Source organism: Platalea leucorodia (assembly GCF_965183815.1).
Source record: "Platalea leucorodia genome assembly, chromosome: 3".
NCBI classification, from domain to species: domain Eukaryota; kingdom Metazoa; phylum Chordata; class Aves; order Pelecaniformes; family Threskiornithidae; genus Platalea; species Platalea leucorodia.
In genome coordinates, this window is record NC_138825.1 from 124,175,057 (window position 1) to 124,192,945 (window position 17,889).

General features: G+C 46.7%; 1 protein-coding gene across 1 annotated transcript; it reads left to right on the forward strand.

Moving 5' to 3' along the window:
* Window positions 1-250: 250 nt before the first annotated feature.
* Window positions 251-17,889, forward strand: EFHC1 (EF-hand domain containing 1; the record flags this gene model as incomplete). The annotated part of the gene is made up of 11 exons (XM_082305505.1): window positions 251-319; window positions 5,488-5,709; window positions 7,306-7,593; window positions 9,411-9,560; window positions 10,986-11,178; window positions 11,496-11,716; window positions 12,507-12,647; window positions 13,862-14,075; window positions 14,707-14,854; window positions 15,676-15,892; window positions 17,818-17,889. The coding sequence occupies 11 exons, from the start codon at window positions 251-253 to the stop codon at window positions 17,887-17,889; spliced, it is 1,935 nt and encodes a 644-aa protein (XP_082161631.1).

Here is a 17,889-nt window from a genome sequence, read left to right on the forward strand (position 1 = left end):
CCCCCCTTCCCAGGGTGCTGGGGGCGGCCCGGCCGCTCCGGCCCCCGCCCCAGGCTCGGCCGAGCTCCAGCGGCCGCGTTCCCGCCCTCCCGTCGCCACGGCAACGCCTCCCCGGCGCTCACCGCGCAGGCGCGGGCGCCCCCGGCTCAGTGCGCATGCGCGCTTCCCGGCGAGCCTGCGCACTGGGCGGGCCGGCGGTTGCCGTGGAGACGGCGTCGCCGGAGGCCGGGGAGGGAGCGCCTCCGCCGCCATGAGCACGGAGCCGGAGCCGGGGCCGGGCCTGCCCTTCCTCCCGGGCTGCGCCTTCAGGGACCCCATGGTGAGCGCAGCCGTCCGGCGTCCCCTGCCCCAGTCCCCCCGGGACACCCCCAAGCCCGCTCTGGGCTGGCCATGCAGGTGCCCCCCCCGAGAGCCCCCCTAAGAAGCGGGCCTCTGCACCCCCCACCTGCTTCAGGGACTCGTCAATGACCTGCACCCTGTCCGGCTCCCCCGGGGGACCTGCTACCCCGTGAAGACACCCCCTGGGAACCTGGCAGTCCCTCAGACCCTCCTCTAAGTCCCCAGGAGACCTGGTACCCCTAAACTCACTGAATATTCCCCCAGGGAACATGTTACCCCCTGAACCCACCCCGAGGGAGCCTCCTATTCCCTCAGACCACCCTCTAATTCTCCCAAGAGGCCTGGTACCTCCTGAATTCACCTAATATCCCGGAGGGGACTTGGTATACTGTGAACTCATGTTCTGGGAACCTGGTACCCCTCAAACTCACCAGACACCCTTCAGGGGACCCGCTACCCGGTGAAGTGACCCCCAAGGGACCTGGTGCCCTGTAAACTCATTTGACGCTCCCCAGCAGATCTAATACCCACTGAACTCTCCACCAGGGGACCCGGTGTTTCCCAAAGCCAACAAATACCTGCTGAACTCTCTGAACCCAGCTGGTATCCCCTGACCCCACCCACAGCAGACCTGGTACTCCCTAAGTTCTCTCAGTGCAATTGAAAGTCTGTTCCCAGGGGACCAGATATCCCTGAGCCCACCTTCCAGGGGACTTGGTACTCTTAATCTTGTCCACAAGGAACCCATTGCATCTTGCACCCATCTGATAACCCCTGAAATTGTCCTGGTAGCTTTGGAGAGGTAAGTTCCCCCAGCCTCATTGGAGACCCCAAAAGCTTTCTCTATAACTGCAGAATTACGATTGCAAACTCACCCCACAGAGATCCAGTAGCCCTGAATCCACCCAGTAGTTCCCCCACCAGTTCATGTGGTACCCCAAGGGAAGGAGTATCCCTGTATTCACTTTACAGTCTTGACACCTGATTCCCCCAGGGAAACTCCTGTTTCTCTGAACCATCTCAGTTCTCCCAAAGGGATGTGTTCTGAACCCGCTGCTCATTCTGATACTGCCCTGAACCAGGACCCTTAAACACACCTGATATCCCCTCAACTGACTTGATATACCCAGGAGAACCAACACTCTCCAAACCTCAAGCAGTCCTCCACTAGGCATTATTCCTCAATACCATTCCTGTATACCTAGGGAAACAGGTAGGTCCTGGACCCATCCACCACCCTTAGAGGGACAGATACACCCTGAAGTCACCAATGTCCTGGGCAACCAATACTCTCCTGATACCCCCTCCTCCAAAGCTCCAATACTTACACAAATGCTCTTCCAGTATCGCCTGGAGAAATGAATCCTTGATAGTCCATAGGGAGCTAATGGTCTGGAGCCTGAGAACCTGACAGTCTTCAAAGAACTGGTATCCCTCACAGAACGGATACCACCACAGCCTCCAGGATCCTGCTAAGGAAGTGAGACCTTCTCAGCTTCTCCCAGGCTCCTTGGAAGAAGTAGTGTCATCCTCATCCTCTGCACTTGAATTGGCACCTAAATGAGGAAGCAACCTCTGCTTTTCCCCATTCCCAATGCCCGCACACTGAGGATCTGATAACACCAAATCCTTCCAATATCCTCTTGAGGAAGCAGTACTGCAGATGAGAACTGAGATGAGTTCCTTCCAGTACTGCCTCAGAGCAGCTGACAGCTCTGCCCTTCCTTCTCCCTGGGGAACTAATATAGGAGTCTTGACACCATTGCTCAACTTCAACTCAATGCTACTAATGTCAGTTTGAGAAACCAATACCCTGACTGCTTCCCTCAGAAGCAATGCTCCCAGACTTTTGTAGGGAACAGATAGACCAGGGCATGCCTTACATTTCCCTGGAGTTTAATATCCTTAAGAACAGGTTCCACCATTTCCATAAGGCTCAGCATTCTGAGTGCGGCCCCTTCTTCCTCCTGCTCCCTCCCAATACATCCAAGTTGCCTGGTCATCAGGCGAACGGGGCCCCAGTATGCTCTGGACATGGAACCTTGTGTACTTGTATGTGAACATTTGTCATGGGACATGCTCTACTACCGCAAAAAATAAAAGACATACCTTGGGACAGTACTCTTTGTCCTTGATATTCCCATCAAAAACTGACACCTCCAGAACAAGCACTTCCCTGCCTTCCTGATACGTCCCCTAGATTGTGCTCTACAGGAGAGAGAACCTCTACAGAAGAGAGAACCTCTTACCAATCCAGTCTACCCTTAGGCAAATCTTCTCAAGTGATGGTGAGCCCCGCCGCAGGTCAGCCCACTCTGCTCTTCCCATATCACTTACAGAGCTTCTTTACTTCCCGAAACACAGACCTCATGCTTATTTGATCTTCCAATGGAAATGCTAATTCTCCCAAAGGAGCGCTCCCTTAGGAAGATATTGTCCTGTATTTCTTAGACCAGTGGTGGCATTGTCACTAATACTGTTTGACAGATGTGCTCTTGAAATGATGTGCTGTTGACAAGGACTGTGTCATGATGGGCTTTGGTAAACCCAGTCCAGATCATTCTGGATGCTTTTGTGGGAACCCAGTTTTCTCTGTTTTTCTAAATAGGACCCTCTCTTTTCTTTACTCTGCTTGTGTGTGGATCAGATTACCCAAGGATAAATTCTCACTGTGCCAGTATTAGTGGTACCTTCCAGCCTGAACAGTCAAACTATTTTCTAAGTCAGTGACAACTGAGTTCTTCAACAGTAAGTGGAGTCATTTACTCATAATGAATACTCTTAACCATGCAGTAATAAAGGTTATCTCAGAATTATTCTCATCTTAATATTATTTCCTCAATATCATTTATAACATCTTGGAAATCTGCAATGCAAATTTCTGCCCCTAGCAAAATATTATTTCCTCTATCAGTAAAATCCTGCCTGCTTTAGTCATGTGAATGTTTCTACTGACTTCAGCAGTGTATGTAAGAAACACCCACGGGACTTAGCAGAGCAGATCATTATTTTAGAGTAACTTGAAGTATTGGTAATGTTTTAAGGAGATCTGGACTCCAGAAATGGCTTTGCAGTGTTCCTCAGGATGAGCCCTAGCAAGTGCTGTCAACTCACTTTGCCTCAATTTTCCAGTCTATAAAATAGGCATTGTGATACTTGTTTTCCAAGTGAATATTGAGAAGTGCTGAAGAAAACCTCTGTCTTCAAATAAGATAGTATTGTTATTGCTTAGTGCTCATGTGACAGAGGAACAGAGACACTGGGAGGGGGAATGGTGTTTGTATGAAGTGTTATAGACTTGGCAAAAAGAAGGACTTAATTCAGTGGCCTTTCTTCAGATATGGACTGGCAGCAACTGAGATTAGGAGTTTATATTCTGACTTTTCCCTTTTACATTTACATTAGTCACCTGATACTGTGAGATGTTATCTGGCATCCACGCTCACTTGGGAGAGCCTATCAACTTTGGGAGTCTTATGAATTTGCGAGGTGTTTTCTTTAGGCAACTGTGAGCCCTTAAAAGCCTGTGCACTTCTGACAAACACTGATATTGCCCAATTTAAAGACAAACTTCCTGGGTTTCCTTGAATATTTTTCCCACAGCTTTCCCTTGATATTCATTTAACAGAAGGAAATGGCAGTTCTGTGGCAGGGCTAATGTTTGTAAGACATTCTGTTAATATGTCTTCAGTAAGCTCTCTTGTTTTCACCTGAACCTGTTTTCCTAACTGCTCTGGCCACAGCATTGCAAGATCCGTCGTACCAGTTTAAAGAGAAAACAGGCGATTATGTGAAATTCAAGTGGGGCCTGGAAGGTATAAATAAGATTAGAGGCTTAACCATGAGGGGTGAGGGAGGGGGGTGGAGAAGAAGTGGTTCACATGTCTGAGGTTGGACAGATTGCAAGTCTGGGTCTGGAAAAGGAGCTGAAGCTTGTTCCTTCAGGGCCAGAAATGCGTACAACTCTGTTTTACTTGGCAAAAGTCAAGGTAAAGTCAGGGATTTTATTATCAGGGACTCATGATTTCTCCTGCTTTCTCTGGAGCATTAAGTGTTGAAAGCCCAGTGGGACCAGCCAGGCACGTGTTATTTGAAACGCTTTCAGGATTGCAGGTGAGGTACCAGGCGTGGTGGACTGTACAGCAAGAGGAGTAGCTTGGTGTCACTCAAGTCCGATCCTAATCTTCAGTAATGAAGAACAGGACTGGGCTGACAGAGATCAGGTCCCATTCACAGCTCTGACATTTTCTTGTTGTGTGTCCTTAAGCAAAGCAGGGACCTTCCTGTGCCACCTGGATAATTATTGAGCTTGAAGAATGACGCAGTAGCTGGCATGAGGGAGATAGATAGCAAAACAGGTGAAAGGCTCCAAGAAGCTCAAAACCAAGATTAAACCAACAAAGCAAAAAGTAACAAGTGAATCCTATAGCCAGCATTATACAGTGCTCACAAAGATAGAATTCTTCTCGCCTTATCAGGCTTCTCATTAATCTGCTGTAGGGTCTTACATTGTGGTTGTGGTTATTTAATGTGTGACCCTTGCCTGGACTGTGGAGAGAGGTGGTGAAACAGCTAATGTGCTTTGGTACGTTTCATAATTGCAGTTCTGTGAGCATGACACACCTTGATTTAGCCCAGCAAAGAAAATCCTGTGAATATCATCTCCGGGAGAGGGTTAACAGAATAAATAGCAACAGAAAACACACAGGGTGCACAAGGTGTAATAGTCAAGGGAGCACCGTAAGGCAACAACAGAGTGAGGTCCCACGGTGCTCTGTACTGCCGTAGCACAGAGTCGGGAACAAAGAGTTTGTGAGAGAAATACTAGGGCAGATGAAGTGCTGTCACCCCATTCTAGGAACTGAGAATGGTGGCAATAGGGAAATTACGTGATTTAAGCTCTTGGGGAGTCTGTGCCAGTGCTAGGATTTGAGTTCACTCTGATGCTTTTTTCCTCCAGCCGCTTACTGTTTTTTCAGCCTTCTTGATCCAAGTGTAAAATCTGATTGTAAATAACTGCTGCAGTAGGTTATGATAAAATGCTGGGGGGGCATTCTGAATATTACACTCTTACTGTTTTTCTCAGCTTTCAGTAGCTATATCTACTACGCGCATGTAGTATTTTAACAGCTGGATTTCTTTCCACAGAAAACATCTTTTCATCGGTCCCAGACACTGGGCTACAAAAATGGATTTGCCTTTTCTCGGCTGCCAACAGTGGGGATCGGCGGGGAGCGACTCTATGTGAATCAGCTTTCTCAAGCTGAATTAGACGAATTATCCAACAAGAGACCCACGCTGACCTATGGGCAAGCCAAGCAGGCTCTGCCTTCAGGCTTCATTCCAGCACACGTGGCTTTTGACAAAAAGGTATAAAGAAGCTTATTCCAGGAATATCGCTGGCCAAGTTCAGAGACATAAACAGTCAGCTCTAGGGTTCATGGGACAGTGTACAGCAGTTTTCAGATGCCATAGCCCTTAGTCAGAGACAGCTGAACCTCAGACTGAAAGAGGCTTTCTTTGCTCGGGAGGAGGATTATAATACGTAAACGATGTAAGACATAAGTTACGCTAGAGCATTTCCAGCAGGCGTTGGAAAAGAAGTTTGATTAACTCTGAAAAGCTTCAGTTTATAACCATTGCCCTGTAAACCACAGTCTGGCCTTCTGTATTTCCAAAACTATATTGAGATTGTAACCCAGCTTAAACTGTAAAAGACAGTCTGCAATGAGGACCGTGTTCGACTGTTTAACTGTGGTCTATTTATGCTTGTTTGTCACCACAGCGTGTTACAGCCTGTACTGCTCCATTAGTACTTCCTGCATTACATCGTGGTGATCGTATCGGTCTCGGAGGTGGCTGTGTGTCTGCTTGGAGCAGTCCTGAGCTGACCCTTGATGTTAAATGTGCCGGTGGCACAGACTGCAAGCCGGCGAGTGCAGCCGCAGCCAAGGACAGAGCAGTCGCTGCAGAGCGTGCAAGGCTCAGCAGACCTGAATGCGTGCAGGGGTTTGCATGCTGCCAGGCAGGCCTGGAAAGGCAGTCTGTAGCCAGCCCTCAGCCCATCTGTGAGCCAGACTGGGGAACAGATGTGCTGTGTTAATTACTGAGGCTATTCCTTCAGAGTGATGTAGATGTTGCCGTTTTTAATCTGCCAGATACTTCTCTGCCCCTTCATTCAAGCCAGAGCAGCAGCAGGGGCCCCAGTGCTGCTGGGGGAACTCATGGTCCCCTTTGAAGCACTTTTGCTGGCTAGTAGGAACTTGCTGGCTTTATCCTTACTTAATTACTTAGGCCTGTGGCCTGATGTAGGCTGGATATGCAAGACCTGATTGGCCACCTACATCGTCTTAAGGGGCAATGAATGATCTTGGAGGGAATATTCCTCATACTTCTGCCAAGCACAGGAACTGTGATTGACTGGCTTTTGGCAGGGTGCATTTTCTCTGCACCCTGATTTCTCTCCTTGTTTCTCCAGCGCAGATTAGCTTTTGCTGTCAGTGCTAAATAGATGTGACTTCAGACGACCCATGCAGATTTTAAAATCCACAGATGTGGTTGAACTCTTTACTAAAATCTCCTGACAGCTTCCCTAAATCAGGGTCTGCAAAGCTGACAATAGTAAAGAAAGTCACGTATGTCAGCAAACTAGATTACTGGCAGTAACCAAGCACCTGGAAGTAGGTGGAATAGTGGGTGATGAAGGAGGAGTAGGGAAAAGGCTGTATTTTTTACACTTGTCTCAAGCATACCAGATTTGTAAAAGGCAGGTCTAGATAAAAGCCCTCATGATGCCTCTGCCATCAGTCACAGATTAGGCTACAGTTGGCTTTGATGATTTTATAGATTACAATCCAGTATCTTTGCACTGCTAAAGCACATTACAAATAAATTATTTGTCTTAATAGACTAATCATGGTGTTCAAATTGTTTCTTTCTCCCTTTGGGATATTGCCCCTTTGGCAGATTTTGAAGTTTGATGCCTATTTCCAGGAAGATGTTCCTCTCTCCGCAGAAGAGCATTACCGGATCCGCCAAGTGGCTATCTATTACTATTTGGAAGATGACAGCATGTCCGTCATAGAGCCTGTTGTACGGAACTCTGGTCTTCCTCAAGGCAAACTTATCAGACGCCACCGGGTGCCTAAGAATGACCGTGGGGATCATTACCACTGGAAAGATCTGAATCGGGGCATGAACATCACCATGTATGGCAGGATGTACCGCATAGTCGACTGTGACCCATTCACACAGGTGTGTTGCTTGTACTGAGAACACTGACACAGAGAATCCTGGGAATTACAGGTGGCCAGACCTGTTAGAGTCCAGTAGTCTGCATCTGTAGCTTTCAGAATAAGGTTGCTTGCAATCTTTCATTTTGCTTTTTGTGAAGACTTCTTTCTTCAGATCAATGGGGAGTTCAAGGTATGGTATGTGCTGAGGGCATATTAATTGCTCAGTATTTTTGCCCCAGGGCTGCTGGGAGTCCATCCTTTGTCCTCAGGACTTCTCCTTACAATACAAATTCTAAGTTCATTTCTGTGTGTACAACAGTTTTACTGCGTACAGTCCAGATGAAACATTGTGCATATGTGAGAGGGAAATTACTGATCCTAACTCTTTTCTGACTTAATACTCTTCTGTTAAGAATAGGGGAAGGGAATGCAGTCAGTAACTCTGCACCCATCTACAGCCGAGCCAGAAGAGCAGTCATGATCCGTGGGTTGAGAATCCTGGTATGAACTGACCTTTCTAAGAGAGCTTACTTATTGCCTGCTTTTCTATTTCTGGCTATTTCTGTACCAGTAAGTGAAAGAAAAACAATCCAATAACAAATACCAGTATAATGGTATGCTGTTAGATTGTCCCCAGTATAATCTCAGCCCTGGTCAACTACTATTCTTCCAAGCAATTCCCAGGAGCAGTCCAGGAGTTAGAATGCTCCAGCGACCATTCCCAGTAGGTGAGTTACATGCAGCCAACCTGTCCTAGAGCCTGACAGAGTTTAGATGCAGGCTGTTCCTTGCCAGTTGGCCTCAGTCCCCAGGAATGTTCCCAAGCATGTATAATATATTGGTATATATGTGGCTGTTGAGAACATGTGGGGCCAGCTCTGCTGGAACTGGGTGACTGTTAAAGTCAATTCACATCAGATGAAGAGCTGGTTCTCATGTAAATGTTGGCTGGTTGATGGAAAACACAAAATGAGCGATGTGGTTCTACATCTCAAGGCCACTAGCCTGTTTATCATTAACTGGCATCCTCCAGACCAGAAAATAGTGAGTCTGAAAGTGTGAACCTGCTTTGTGAGTCTTCAGGGTGATCTCACGTACCTGTTGGAGATATTTGCATAGGTGCTTCCTGGGCTGAATGTTTTCATGGGCCACAACATCCCAAGGCCAAAAAAGGAAGAAGTCCATTGACTTCAGAGGTTGTTTTGGGTGACTGATGTGAATACACAAGTAATACCCTAGAGTTTGTTGATGCATCCAAGGTAAGCAAAAAATCTATTTATAAACAAACAAATTGTCCTCTTTCTGTGGCAAAAGTACTCCTTCTGAAAGATGGACTGAAGCTGCCACTCTGGCACATATCCTCGTGGCCCAAAGGGCTTTGGTGGCCCTACTGTGGGTAACACTAACTTCCACTGTCTGACACATTGGGGAGCCGTAGGTCTCTTGCAAATTCTAACTGACTACATCCACCGTTACGCACTAATTTAGCTTTTTTTGTTTACGTAAAAGAGACCAGCTGACAGTTATCTTCCATTTAAAGCCCTAAGGCCAAGGAAAACTGTGCTCAAGTAAAATCTGAGTTAGGATGTTGAGGACAAGACTGCCCTGAGTAATTAAAGGGCAAGCAAAGCTAAGAAGCAGCTTAAACAGAAACATCTTAATTATCTTCCATCGTATTTGTTATTGCAGTAGAACTAATAGTCCTGCAGCCTGGTGGTCTGTGAGTAATGAACTTGCAGTGTTCTGACAACGCTCATCTCAGCCTGTCTGTAATCTCTAGTTACCTCTTACCTTCAGAACTCACAGCAGCATTAATACCTCAGATGACCTTCCTAGGTGTTCCTGGAGAGCCAAGGAATTGAACTGAACCCTCCAGAGAAAATGGTTTTTGATCCTTACACAGAACTGCGTCGGATGCCTATGCACAACTACGTCACACCATCAGATTTCGACCAACTCAAACAGTTTCTGACTTACGACAAGCAGGTGAGAGAGCTGGTAGTGATTACCCACATTACAGACTGTACGTGTTACTGAAACCCAAGTTTTATGAGTGTCTACAACCTTACTCATTCTAAAAAATCTCAGTCCGCTGAACAGATTCCAGTTTTGCTCCTTTCTTGGCTTTAGTAAGAAACAAACTCTTTTACCTTTTTACTGGGCTTTGTGCCTTGTGAACAGCTTCTCTTTGGATTGCAGAACCTACGCTCTAGATCCTCCATCTCCCTCTTGCTTTCTGTGGGGGTGATAAGCCACCTGCCTGAGGAAGTTAGCACATAGGGCCAGATGCAGTTCTAATACGAATGGGCGTGCTGCATCCACTCCTCTCTTCCCCCAAAACATTGATGCCAGGTGCCAGAGTGGACAATTTCAGACAAACCCAAATGCCACTTGCTGTGCACACAGTTGACTAACACTCCCCTCCCTGCTCCTCTGGATCTTCTTTTCATCTAGCAACAAGGTAAGAAACCCTATCAACTATATCTACACTAGAAAATAAAACAGGGCCAGCACACGACCTGAGTTCTGCATGTTGTCCCTGGCCAGCTATCAAACAAACAGCTCCTGGCCATCAGCTAGGTGTTAGTTAGCACAGGACAGGATCATATCCAGTTGCCATTTTGGATATGGTCACCCTGTTTTGAGGGGAGCAGACAGTTTTGCTGCGTGGAGGCAAGCTGGGCTGTGCCTGCCATTTTACTGCCAGTTTAGCCTTAGTGACTCAAGTCTGCACTGGGCCAACTCTGCCTGCGATGGCCATTGGGCTGCCTGTTTAGGAGCTCTACCTTGGGGAACTCTTGAGCATCGCAGTGTGAAGAACTGGATTTCTGTGGCTTTAAAAGATGATATTTCCAGTAGGCAGAAATAAGATCGGGTCTGCAGTGAACGCAGCCTCCTCAGGACTGCTGAGTGCCTTCCCCTCTGCCATCCTCAGCATGACAGTAGTAAGGAATTGGCCATGAAACCTCTGAGAGGTTAAAGAGTCAAAACAAGATTCTGTCTTGCTGTATTAAGTTTCATTATAAAAATCACTTCCCTTTAGACTACTTCCCTGTTCAGTCCTGGGCAATTATTTTCTGCTGCTTTTTAATCACTTCCCCCTCCATTTTTCCTCATGCTTCCTGAACTAAATTTCTTGTCTTAGCATAAACTGTTCTTTCTCACTTGCTGCTGTCAAGGTAAGCCAGGCCTGTCCAGCTCTCCAGGCCCCTGCTGCCCTTCCCACTGCTGCCTCAGCAGCCCATTCATCCCAGTACCCACAGTACAAGGGCTTGGTTCTTCTGTACCTGGCAGAGAAGATTGCTGAGATGCCTCCAGTCACCCAGCCCATTTCAACCCACTTTGTTTGGACAAAGCATTAGTAATTCTAATCCACGTTTGTCTTCTCTGCCTCTTTTTTCCCCGCCCCAGGTCCTTCGCTTCTACGCCATGTGGGATGACACCAACAGCATGTTTGGTGAGAATCGGCCTTACATCATCCATTACTACTTGGCAGATGACACAGTGGAGGTTCGGGAAGTCTACAAGCAAAATGATGGTAGAGACCCATTCCCAATACTGATAAAACGCCAACGCTTGCCCAAAACCTTTGTGGACAAGAAAAGTAAGTTTAGATTGGCCAGCACATCTGTCTGTGCTGAAGTGCCTTGGTGGGTAGACACGTGTGTGGTGGCTGTGTCAGAGGTACAACGAATCTGGAGAATTTTTTATGAGAACACTCCAAGTGTCATTGGTTTTTGGACAAAGAAAAGTCCTTTAAATGATTATTAAATTCTTTATCTTTTGGGAAACAGTGGCAGGACAGCAGTACCAACAGCTCCCTGGAGCTATTTATACAGCTTGCTTTTGTATCCCTTTTCACTAGGAAATGTTAACATCTGCCTGATTGATTTATTTTTCCTTTTGCTCCCTTTTCCTTAGAGACCTTCCCAAGCTGTGTGCTGGAGATCTCTGATCGGGAGGTACTTGAGTGGTACACAGCTAAAGATTTTGCTGTCGGCAAATCTACCACCCTCCTTGGACGCACCTTCTTCATCTATGATTGCGATGACTTCACACGAAACTTCTATCGTGACAAGTTTGGCATCACAGACTTCCAGCCAGTGGAAATAAAGGAGAAATCGCTTGAGGAAGTTCCACAGGTACTGCAAACAATTTCTTGAAGGGAGGGAAGGAAGCAGTTGGTATAAGTTCGTATACGTTCAGCTTAGTAAGAACCTCTAGTAAACAAGTTCAGCTTAAAGAAAAGAGCAAGTAACTTGAAAAAGACAAGGCAAGAATGGTTATAGTCAATATAAAAATGAAAGTCCCCTGAAACTGTTGATTTCTAGTACTGTAAAGGACAAAGCACTTGCTAATAGTGATAGAAAAAACTCTGGTTATGTCTATACTAGAAAATTAAACAGTGTCAGGGTTTGGTTTTGGCTGGGAAGCCAACTGGTACAGTATGGCTGAACTCATGCTACTAAACTCTCCCTCACCCTCCAAAACGTGGTTGCTAAGTCCAGACTGCCTACTGGGGACAGTCACAGCCCTTGTTACCTCCCAGACTGAGCCTAGGAATAGTTTGGAGTGCGAGCTGGCCTAGACCACAAACACAGTGGGGATTAAGTTAACAGTGTAACCATATAGATGATTGAGTTCCTGTGCACAGGAAGGTTTACTTATTAGTATGGCCATAGTCTCTATTCAGAGAAATTACCTGGCTTTCTGAATTTCAGATTTTCTTAATTCTCTTAAATATTTTCTGCAAGTAGGGGATCCAACTCATGGCTGGGCTAGTAGCGTCTCTACTGGGCAGGATGTCACGGCTACTGCTACCTGGTGACAAAAGATTTCTTTCCAAACAGATGGTTTCTGATAAGCCGTCTTGCAAACATCGTCTTGTTCTTAGTTTCAGCTGTTTATGCTTGATATCTCCTCTGGATGCAGGTAATTCCTCCCTATAATGGTTTTGGCATCCTTGAAGACTCTCTTCAGAACTGCTTTTCTCTGGTTCCAAAGCCTCCCCGGAAAGATGTAATTAAGATGCTAGAGAATGACCACAAGGTGCTGCGATACCAGGTGGCCCTGGTAAGTGCTTTGCTTGGTGGTATAGTGCCAGCTTATGTTGTAGAGTCAGAAGGATGGGAGGAACAGCCTGCTGAGACAAGGCTGTTAGCAAATTCTCCTCTGTGCTGGTGGGAAAAGAGAGTTCCCCAAGCCAACAGGCGTGCCCCTCGGGGGATGCCGTTGGGTTATTGTGTACTCACTGTGACAATTAGTAGCACGCAAAGGTAGAAAAAAACAAGGCCAGAAAATACAAAACAGACATGCTACAAAACCACGGCCATTTATGGAAAAACTCCCACTGACATCAGCACGTGACAGATGGCCCTAACTGAAACAGCATTGCAGCTGGGCACTGTGCCTCTGCCTGCCTTCCGCTGCTGCCACAGGCACAAGCTTGCTCTCTCCGCTGCTGGCTCCCAGCACCTGTCCTTCTCCAGGCTGGTCCTGGCTGCAGCAGCCAGCAAGGGGCTGTGCTAGCAGAGCAGCCGAGTGCCAGCGCAGAAGCTGGGGAGTCCGCGGGGACGGTGCTTTCCACCCACGACATCGGCATTCAGGCCCTGGCCTTTGTGCCAGCTTTACAGTTGGTTTATGCAAGGAGCCTCTGGCACGGCCAGCAGTAGCAATGGCATTTCCTCTGCTGCCTGGTGCCTGCCCTCTCCACACGCTCAGGGTGAATAAGGGCTGATTTCTTTTCCCGATTGTGCAAGAGTTCCTAAAGGTCACAGCTGACGAGTTCAGATCCACTTAATTTTAAACTAATCAAGTAAACCTACTGGCGTGTCAGGGGAGTGTCTTCCTGTGACTAAGAGCTGGAAGCGGCACCCACCTCTCTCAGATACTCATTATAATGAAAAATATAGCTGTAACACTGAATTTTACAGCCAGTCTCTTTCTGTGATGAATCATTCCCTATAGGATAGTCCTTTCTCTTGGATTACTCAGTCTGTGGAAACACTGAATTTACTTGGTCACTGCAGCCCAGATTCTGCTTCTGTTAGCCTGACTAGAGCAAGTAACCTTTGAAATTCAGATACTTAATGCTGTCTAAGGCTTTGTTACACTATGTCAGCATATCTGTAGCTTTTGGCCTACATTAAGCGCTTTTTTTAGTCAGCTATAAAAAAAAGCTATGAACTCAGGGTGCTTACGAGTGGCTTACTAGGTACTCCTAAGCACCCCAGGAAAGAAAAACCTGGTTCGAATGTTCTTTTCCAAAGCCACTACCTTTCCTCTAGGAATCACCAAACCCCGAGGACAGAAAGCGTCGTTTCATCCTCTCTTATTTCCTCTCCAATGACATGATCAGCATTTATGAACCCCCGGTCCGTAATTCTGGCATCATTGGAGGCAAATACTTAGGAAAGACCAGAGTTGCCAAACCAGGTTCTACTACAGAGAATGTCACGTACTATGAGCCCTCTGACCTCACCATCGGTTCTACAGTTGAAGGTAAAACCCAGCCTGGATTGATAACACTCTCTGAGCTTTGGTCTTCAGTGCCTGCTCTGATATGTCATTTATTGCATGGACAGTGCATATTCCTTACTTCACTTGAAAGATCTGTTCCTTCCAGCTCTCATTACGTTTGAGTTTCCAGATCACCAGCTGGTGTACATTGATATATCTCTGTTACTCTCGATGATGTTTGGACCTTTCACATAATTAGGTAAGGAGCTACGTTCTCCATAGTATGTGTTCAGTTTACATTTTAGGACCTGCCAGGATTCACAGGGTTAAAGCTATGCCAGACGACTTCCAGTAGCAAAGGCCTAACCTGCAAGGAAAACCTATCTTGTAAGGAAAACAAACATAATACTGAAATATTAGAAACACAACAGCGCTAATGGGGTGTCGTAGGCCCAAGCACGGGGCCTTTGCTCTCAGCAGCTGCTTTTCTTGCAGCAAAGCTCCCTTTGAGTCAGTGAAACTATTCTCACTTCAAGGACAGAAACAAATAGCAGAGCTCGCTCAGACCTGAGCCCAGCCACAAGAGAGAAACCGTGCTTTCTCCTGGATGATGAAGCGACTTACCCATGCTGAAAGGCAAGTAACACTGCTTTCTTTGATGCCTCTTCCCCAGTGTTTGGCCACAGGTTTGTTATCACCGACGCTGATGAGTATGTGCTTAACTATATGGAGAGCAATGCAGAGAGTTTCCCTGCGGCAGCACTGCAGTCCCTGAGGGATCATTTTCGCCCACGGCAGGTGGTAAAGGAGAATGCCAACAGGTAGGCTTCAAAGGATGGCGTTGTGGAACTAAATAAGACTCAGGGTTGACAGCTAAGGGCATTTCCAGCATCATCCATGGGCTCCAGCCTGCTGTCGGTGGATTATTCAGCTCCAAGAGCCTGTGTCTGGACACATACAGAGGGAGTTAAGTGTGTACAATATAATGTTGTGGCTCCTGCTGACCCAAAAACCTTGCGGGACAGCTCTGGCTCAGCAGCAGAGATACTTTCAGCTAAATGGACACAGTCATCTTTTCCCAAAAGACAGCAGTTAACTGTAAGAGGTGCTGCTAACAGTATCTGCATGAGCTACGAGATTGTTGCAGGCTCAGCAGAGAGTTGGTGGAGTCTTTTTTTTTCATTTGCTCTGGCTGTGCTTATCAGCCCATCAGAGCCTAAACCACATCCTCTTTTTTAGCTGTCTGGGTGACCAAGTAACAACCTTATACCTCACAACACACTTTGGAGTCAGTTAGTATCATGGTAGTTCAGAGGCTCTGGTTGAAACTAGAGTTGCATACAGTTCCTGGGACTGTACGGAGCACACAAGGAAACACTCCTTGTCCCAGAGCACTTGCAGACAAAAGGTGCATGGGGGAAATGTCCTGCAAAGGGAAAATAGTTTATCATCTAATGCTCCAAGATCAAGACTGAGCTTCATCTCCAAGTTCAAGCTGAGGTGAGCTCGACCTAAAAACCAAGAACCCCAGAAGCCTGCTGTGTATTTAGAAATAGTGTCTGGTCAGCCAGCACAGAAGTGTCACAGTAAGGCTGCCAGAAGCAGCTTTTACATGAAGTCCTGTTCTTCCTTTCTTTTACAGTGACATCCCCACTCTTGGGACCAGCAAGCAGGAACTGGATGAATTAATCGTGCAGGTTCAGGAAGAGCTGAAGCTCCATGAGTACTTGAACAACAAGAACATTCGGGAGGCGTTTCTTCAGTGTGACAAGGATGGCTCTGGCATCCTGGACAAAGCAAAATTTTTAGCCCTTTGCAACAGCTTGAGTGTGCCGACCAACACCACTCTTCTTAACAAGGTCAGAAGGAAGGGGTGCTGTGCGTAATGAATTCCCTTCCTATAGCTCTTCTACAAACCAACCCTAGCCAGGCGAAAACAAAAGCTGCTCTACCCTACAAAGGGGAACAGCTTCAAGAAAAGGGCAAGAGAGTCCCAATTCAGAAAGGCCTCTGAGCTGTTGAACTGAGCCTGTTTTTTAAAGAGTGAGATAATAATTGCTGTCCTCTAAGTAAAGGGAAGAAATGTTACCCAGGTTGCCCCCCCAAATGAGCAGCCTAGTGTTTGGCTGCACTGTTTTGTGAGGCCTGAAAATGCCTGCTGGCTCAGGTCTCAGAGATGAGCAGAAGAGGTTGTATATCATGATAGAGGTCAGGCATAGGCTACTGCAGAGCCACTGAGTGTCTGTCATGACTTAAGCACACCTGGGCTTGAGTAGAGATGACACTGAGGTGCTTAGGGAATGAGCCTTAGGAAAGCTTAGACACATTTTGGGTTTAACAGCAAAACTGAATTGAAAATTTGAGAACTACATATTGTACCAAAAAAAAAAAAAAAAAAGAAATCGGAATTGTAACACTTGGTTAACACAACTAAAACATAGGCTTGCTGGGCACTATGAGCAACAGCACATGGAGATCACAGCCTGTATAGCAGAAAATGTGAGGGAAACTGCAGAGAAAGATTCATGCAGCATGGGGATGGAGGATCCTTTCAGGAGTATGATTGGAAAGGGCGCTTTCTTAGCATAATGTGATATGCAGTAGATTAGTGGCCAATAAAGGCAGACTCAGAGTTTAAAGAAATCTAGAAATCAGAGGGAGTACTTCCCTTGCTAAAAAAATATTGTCTAAACCAGCTAACTATGAGCATCCCAGCCGTGGTTAGAGGGGTGCTAGGGTAGAGTATTTATGTCTCTGAATGTGGACTGAATAAAGGCCTTTGACCAGCACCCAGGACTTCGCTGTACTGGGGTTCATCGGAGACCACTCTTCCCTGAGGAATTTACAATGTGGTGACAGTCCTTCCTGCTTCCACTCCGAGGACGGGAGGTGAAGTGACATGCCCAAGAGCATGTGGGGAACCTGTGACAATTGAGGCTCAACCCCTACGTTTCAATCCCCATCTAGGACCTATACACTACAAGCATTCCTCTTCTCTCTGGAAGGAGTGTGCCCAGAGCCCTCAGAAGTGTGGCGGTGCTATAAATTAAATATACGCCAGATAGATAGATAGTTAACTACTGTCTGGATTGGAGAGGAGCGCAGCTGTCAGTCACACAAGAGCAACCCTAGTAAATCTGTCTCCAGGTGACAAGGGGAAGAAGAAGCCTTTCAAGGAACTGTGATATTAGACCTTATCCATCTCCCTGGGTGTCTGAAGGCGATTAGTTATGCAATTAAAGAAACAAAAGCCCTCTTTCTTCCCCTTAAGCACACAAAGGCTATAGCTCTGTAACACAACGCAGGGTCAGGCACGGATACCAGAGCCGGCTCATTAGTCCGGCTGTCACTAAGCTCAGTTATCTGTGCCTCCACTTTATGCCATGTGCGCACACCCAAGCGACACCAGTGAACAGTAACCGTTCAGATATGCTGCCCCCATCCCACTTTTGGCAGGGATTTCTACGGGGTTTCTGGAAGATTTGCCATGGCCTATGCCAGTCTGTGGCCACACTTCATTTTTTTTGTGGATCTGTTGCCACTGTGATGATACTTAGAAGGCAATCAGGATTAAACTCTTCTTCTTGCATGGATTAGTGTCACCTATAAGCATTCAAGGTTACCTGTGATTCAGGACTACTAAGGTGGTAGGCTCTTCCACACAGGGGAATAAGATTTTCTGCTCTGTCACACAAGGAGTACTCTGGGCACTTTCCCCTAAAAAAACCTAAATTTGCAGCTTCTTCCAACTCTTTATGTTGTTTGTTGGTTTTTTTCCCCCCAGCTGATTGACCTATGTTCTTGTGGAGACGACAAGATAAACTACCGTGACTTCCTTCGAGCCTTCCCCTTGTGA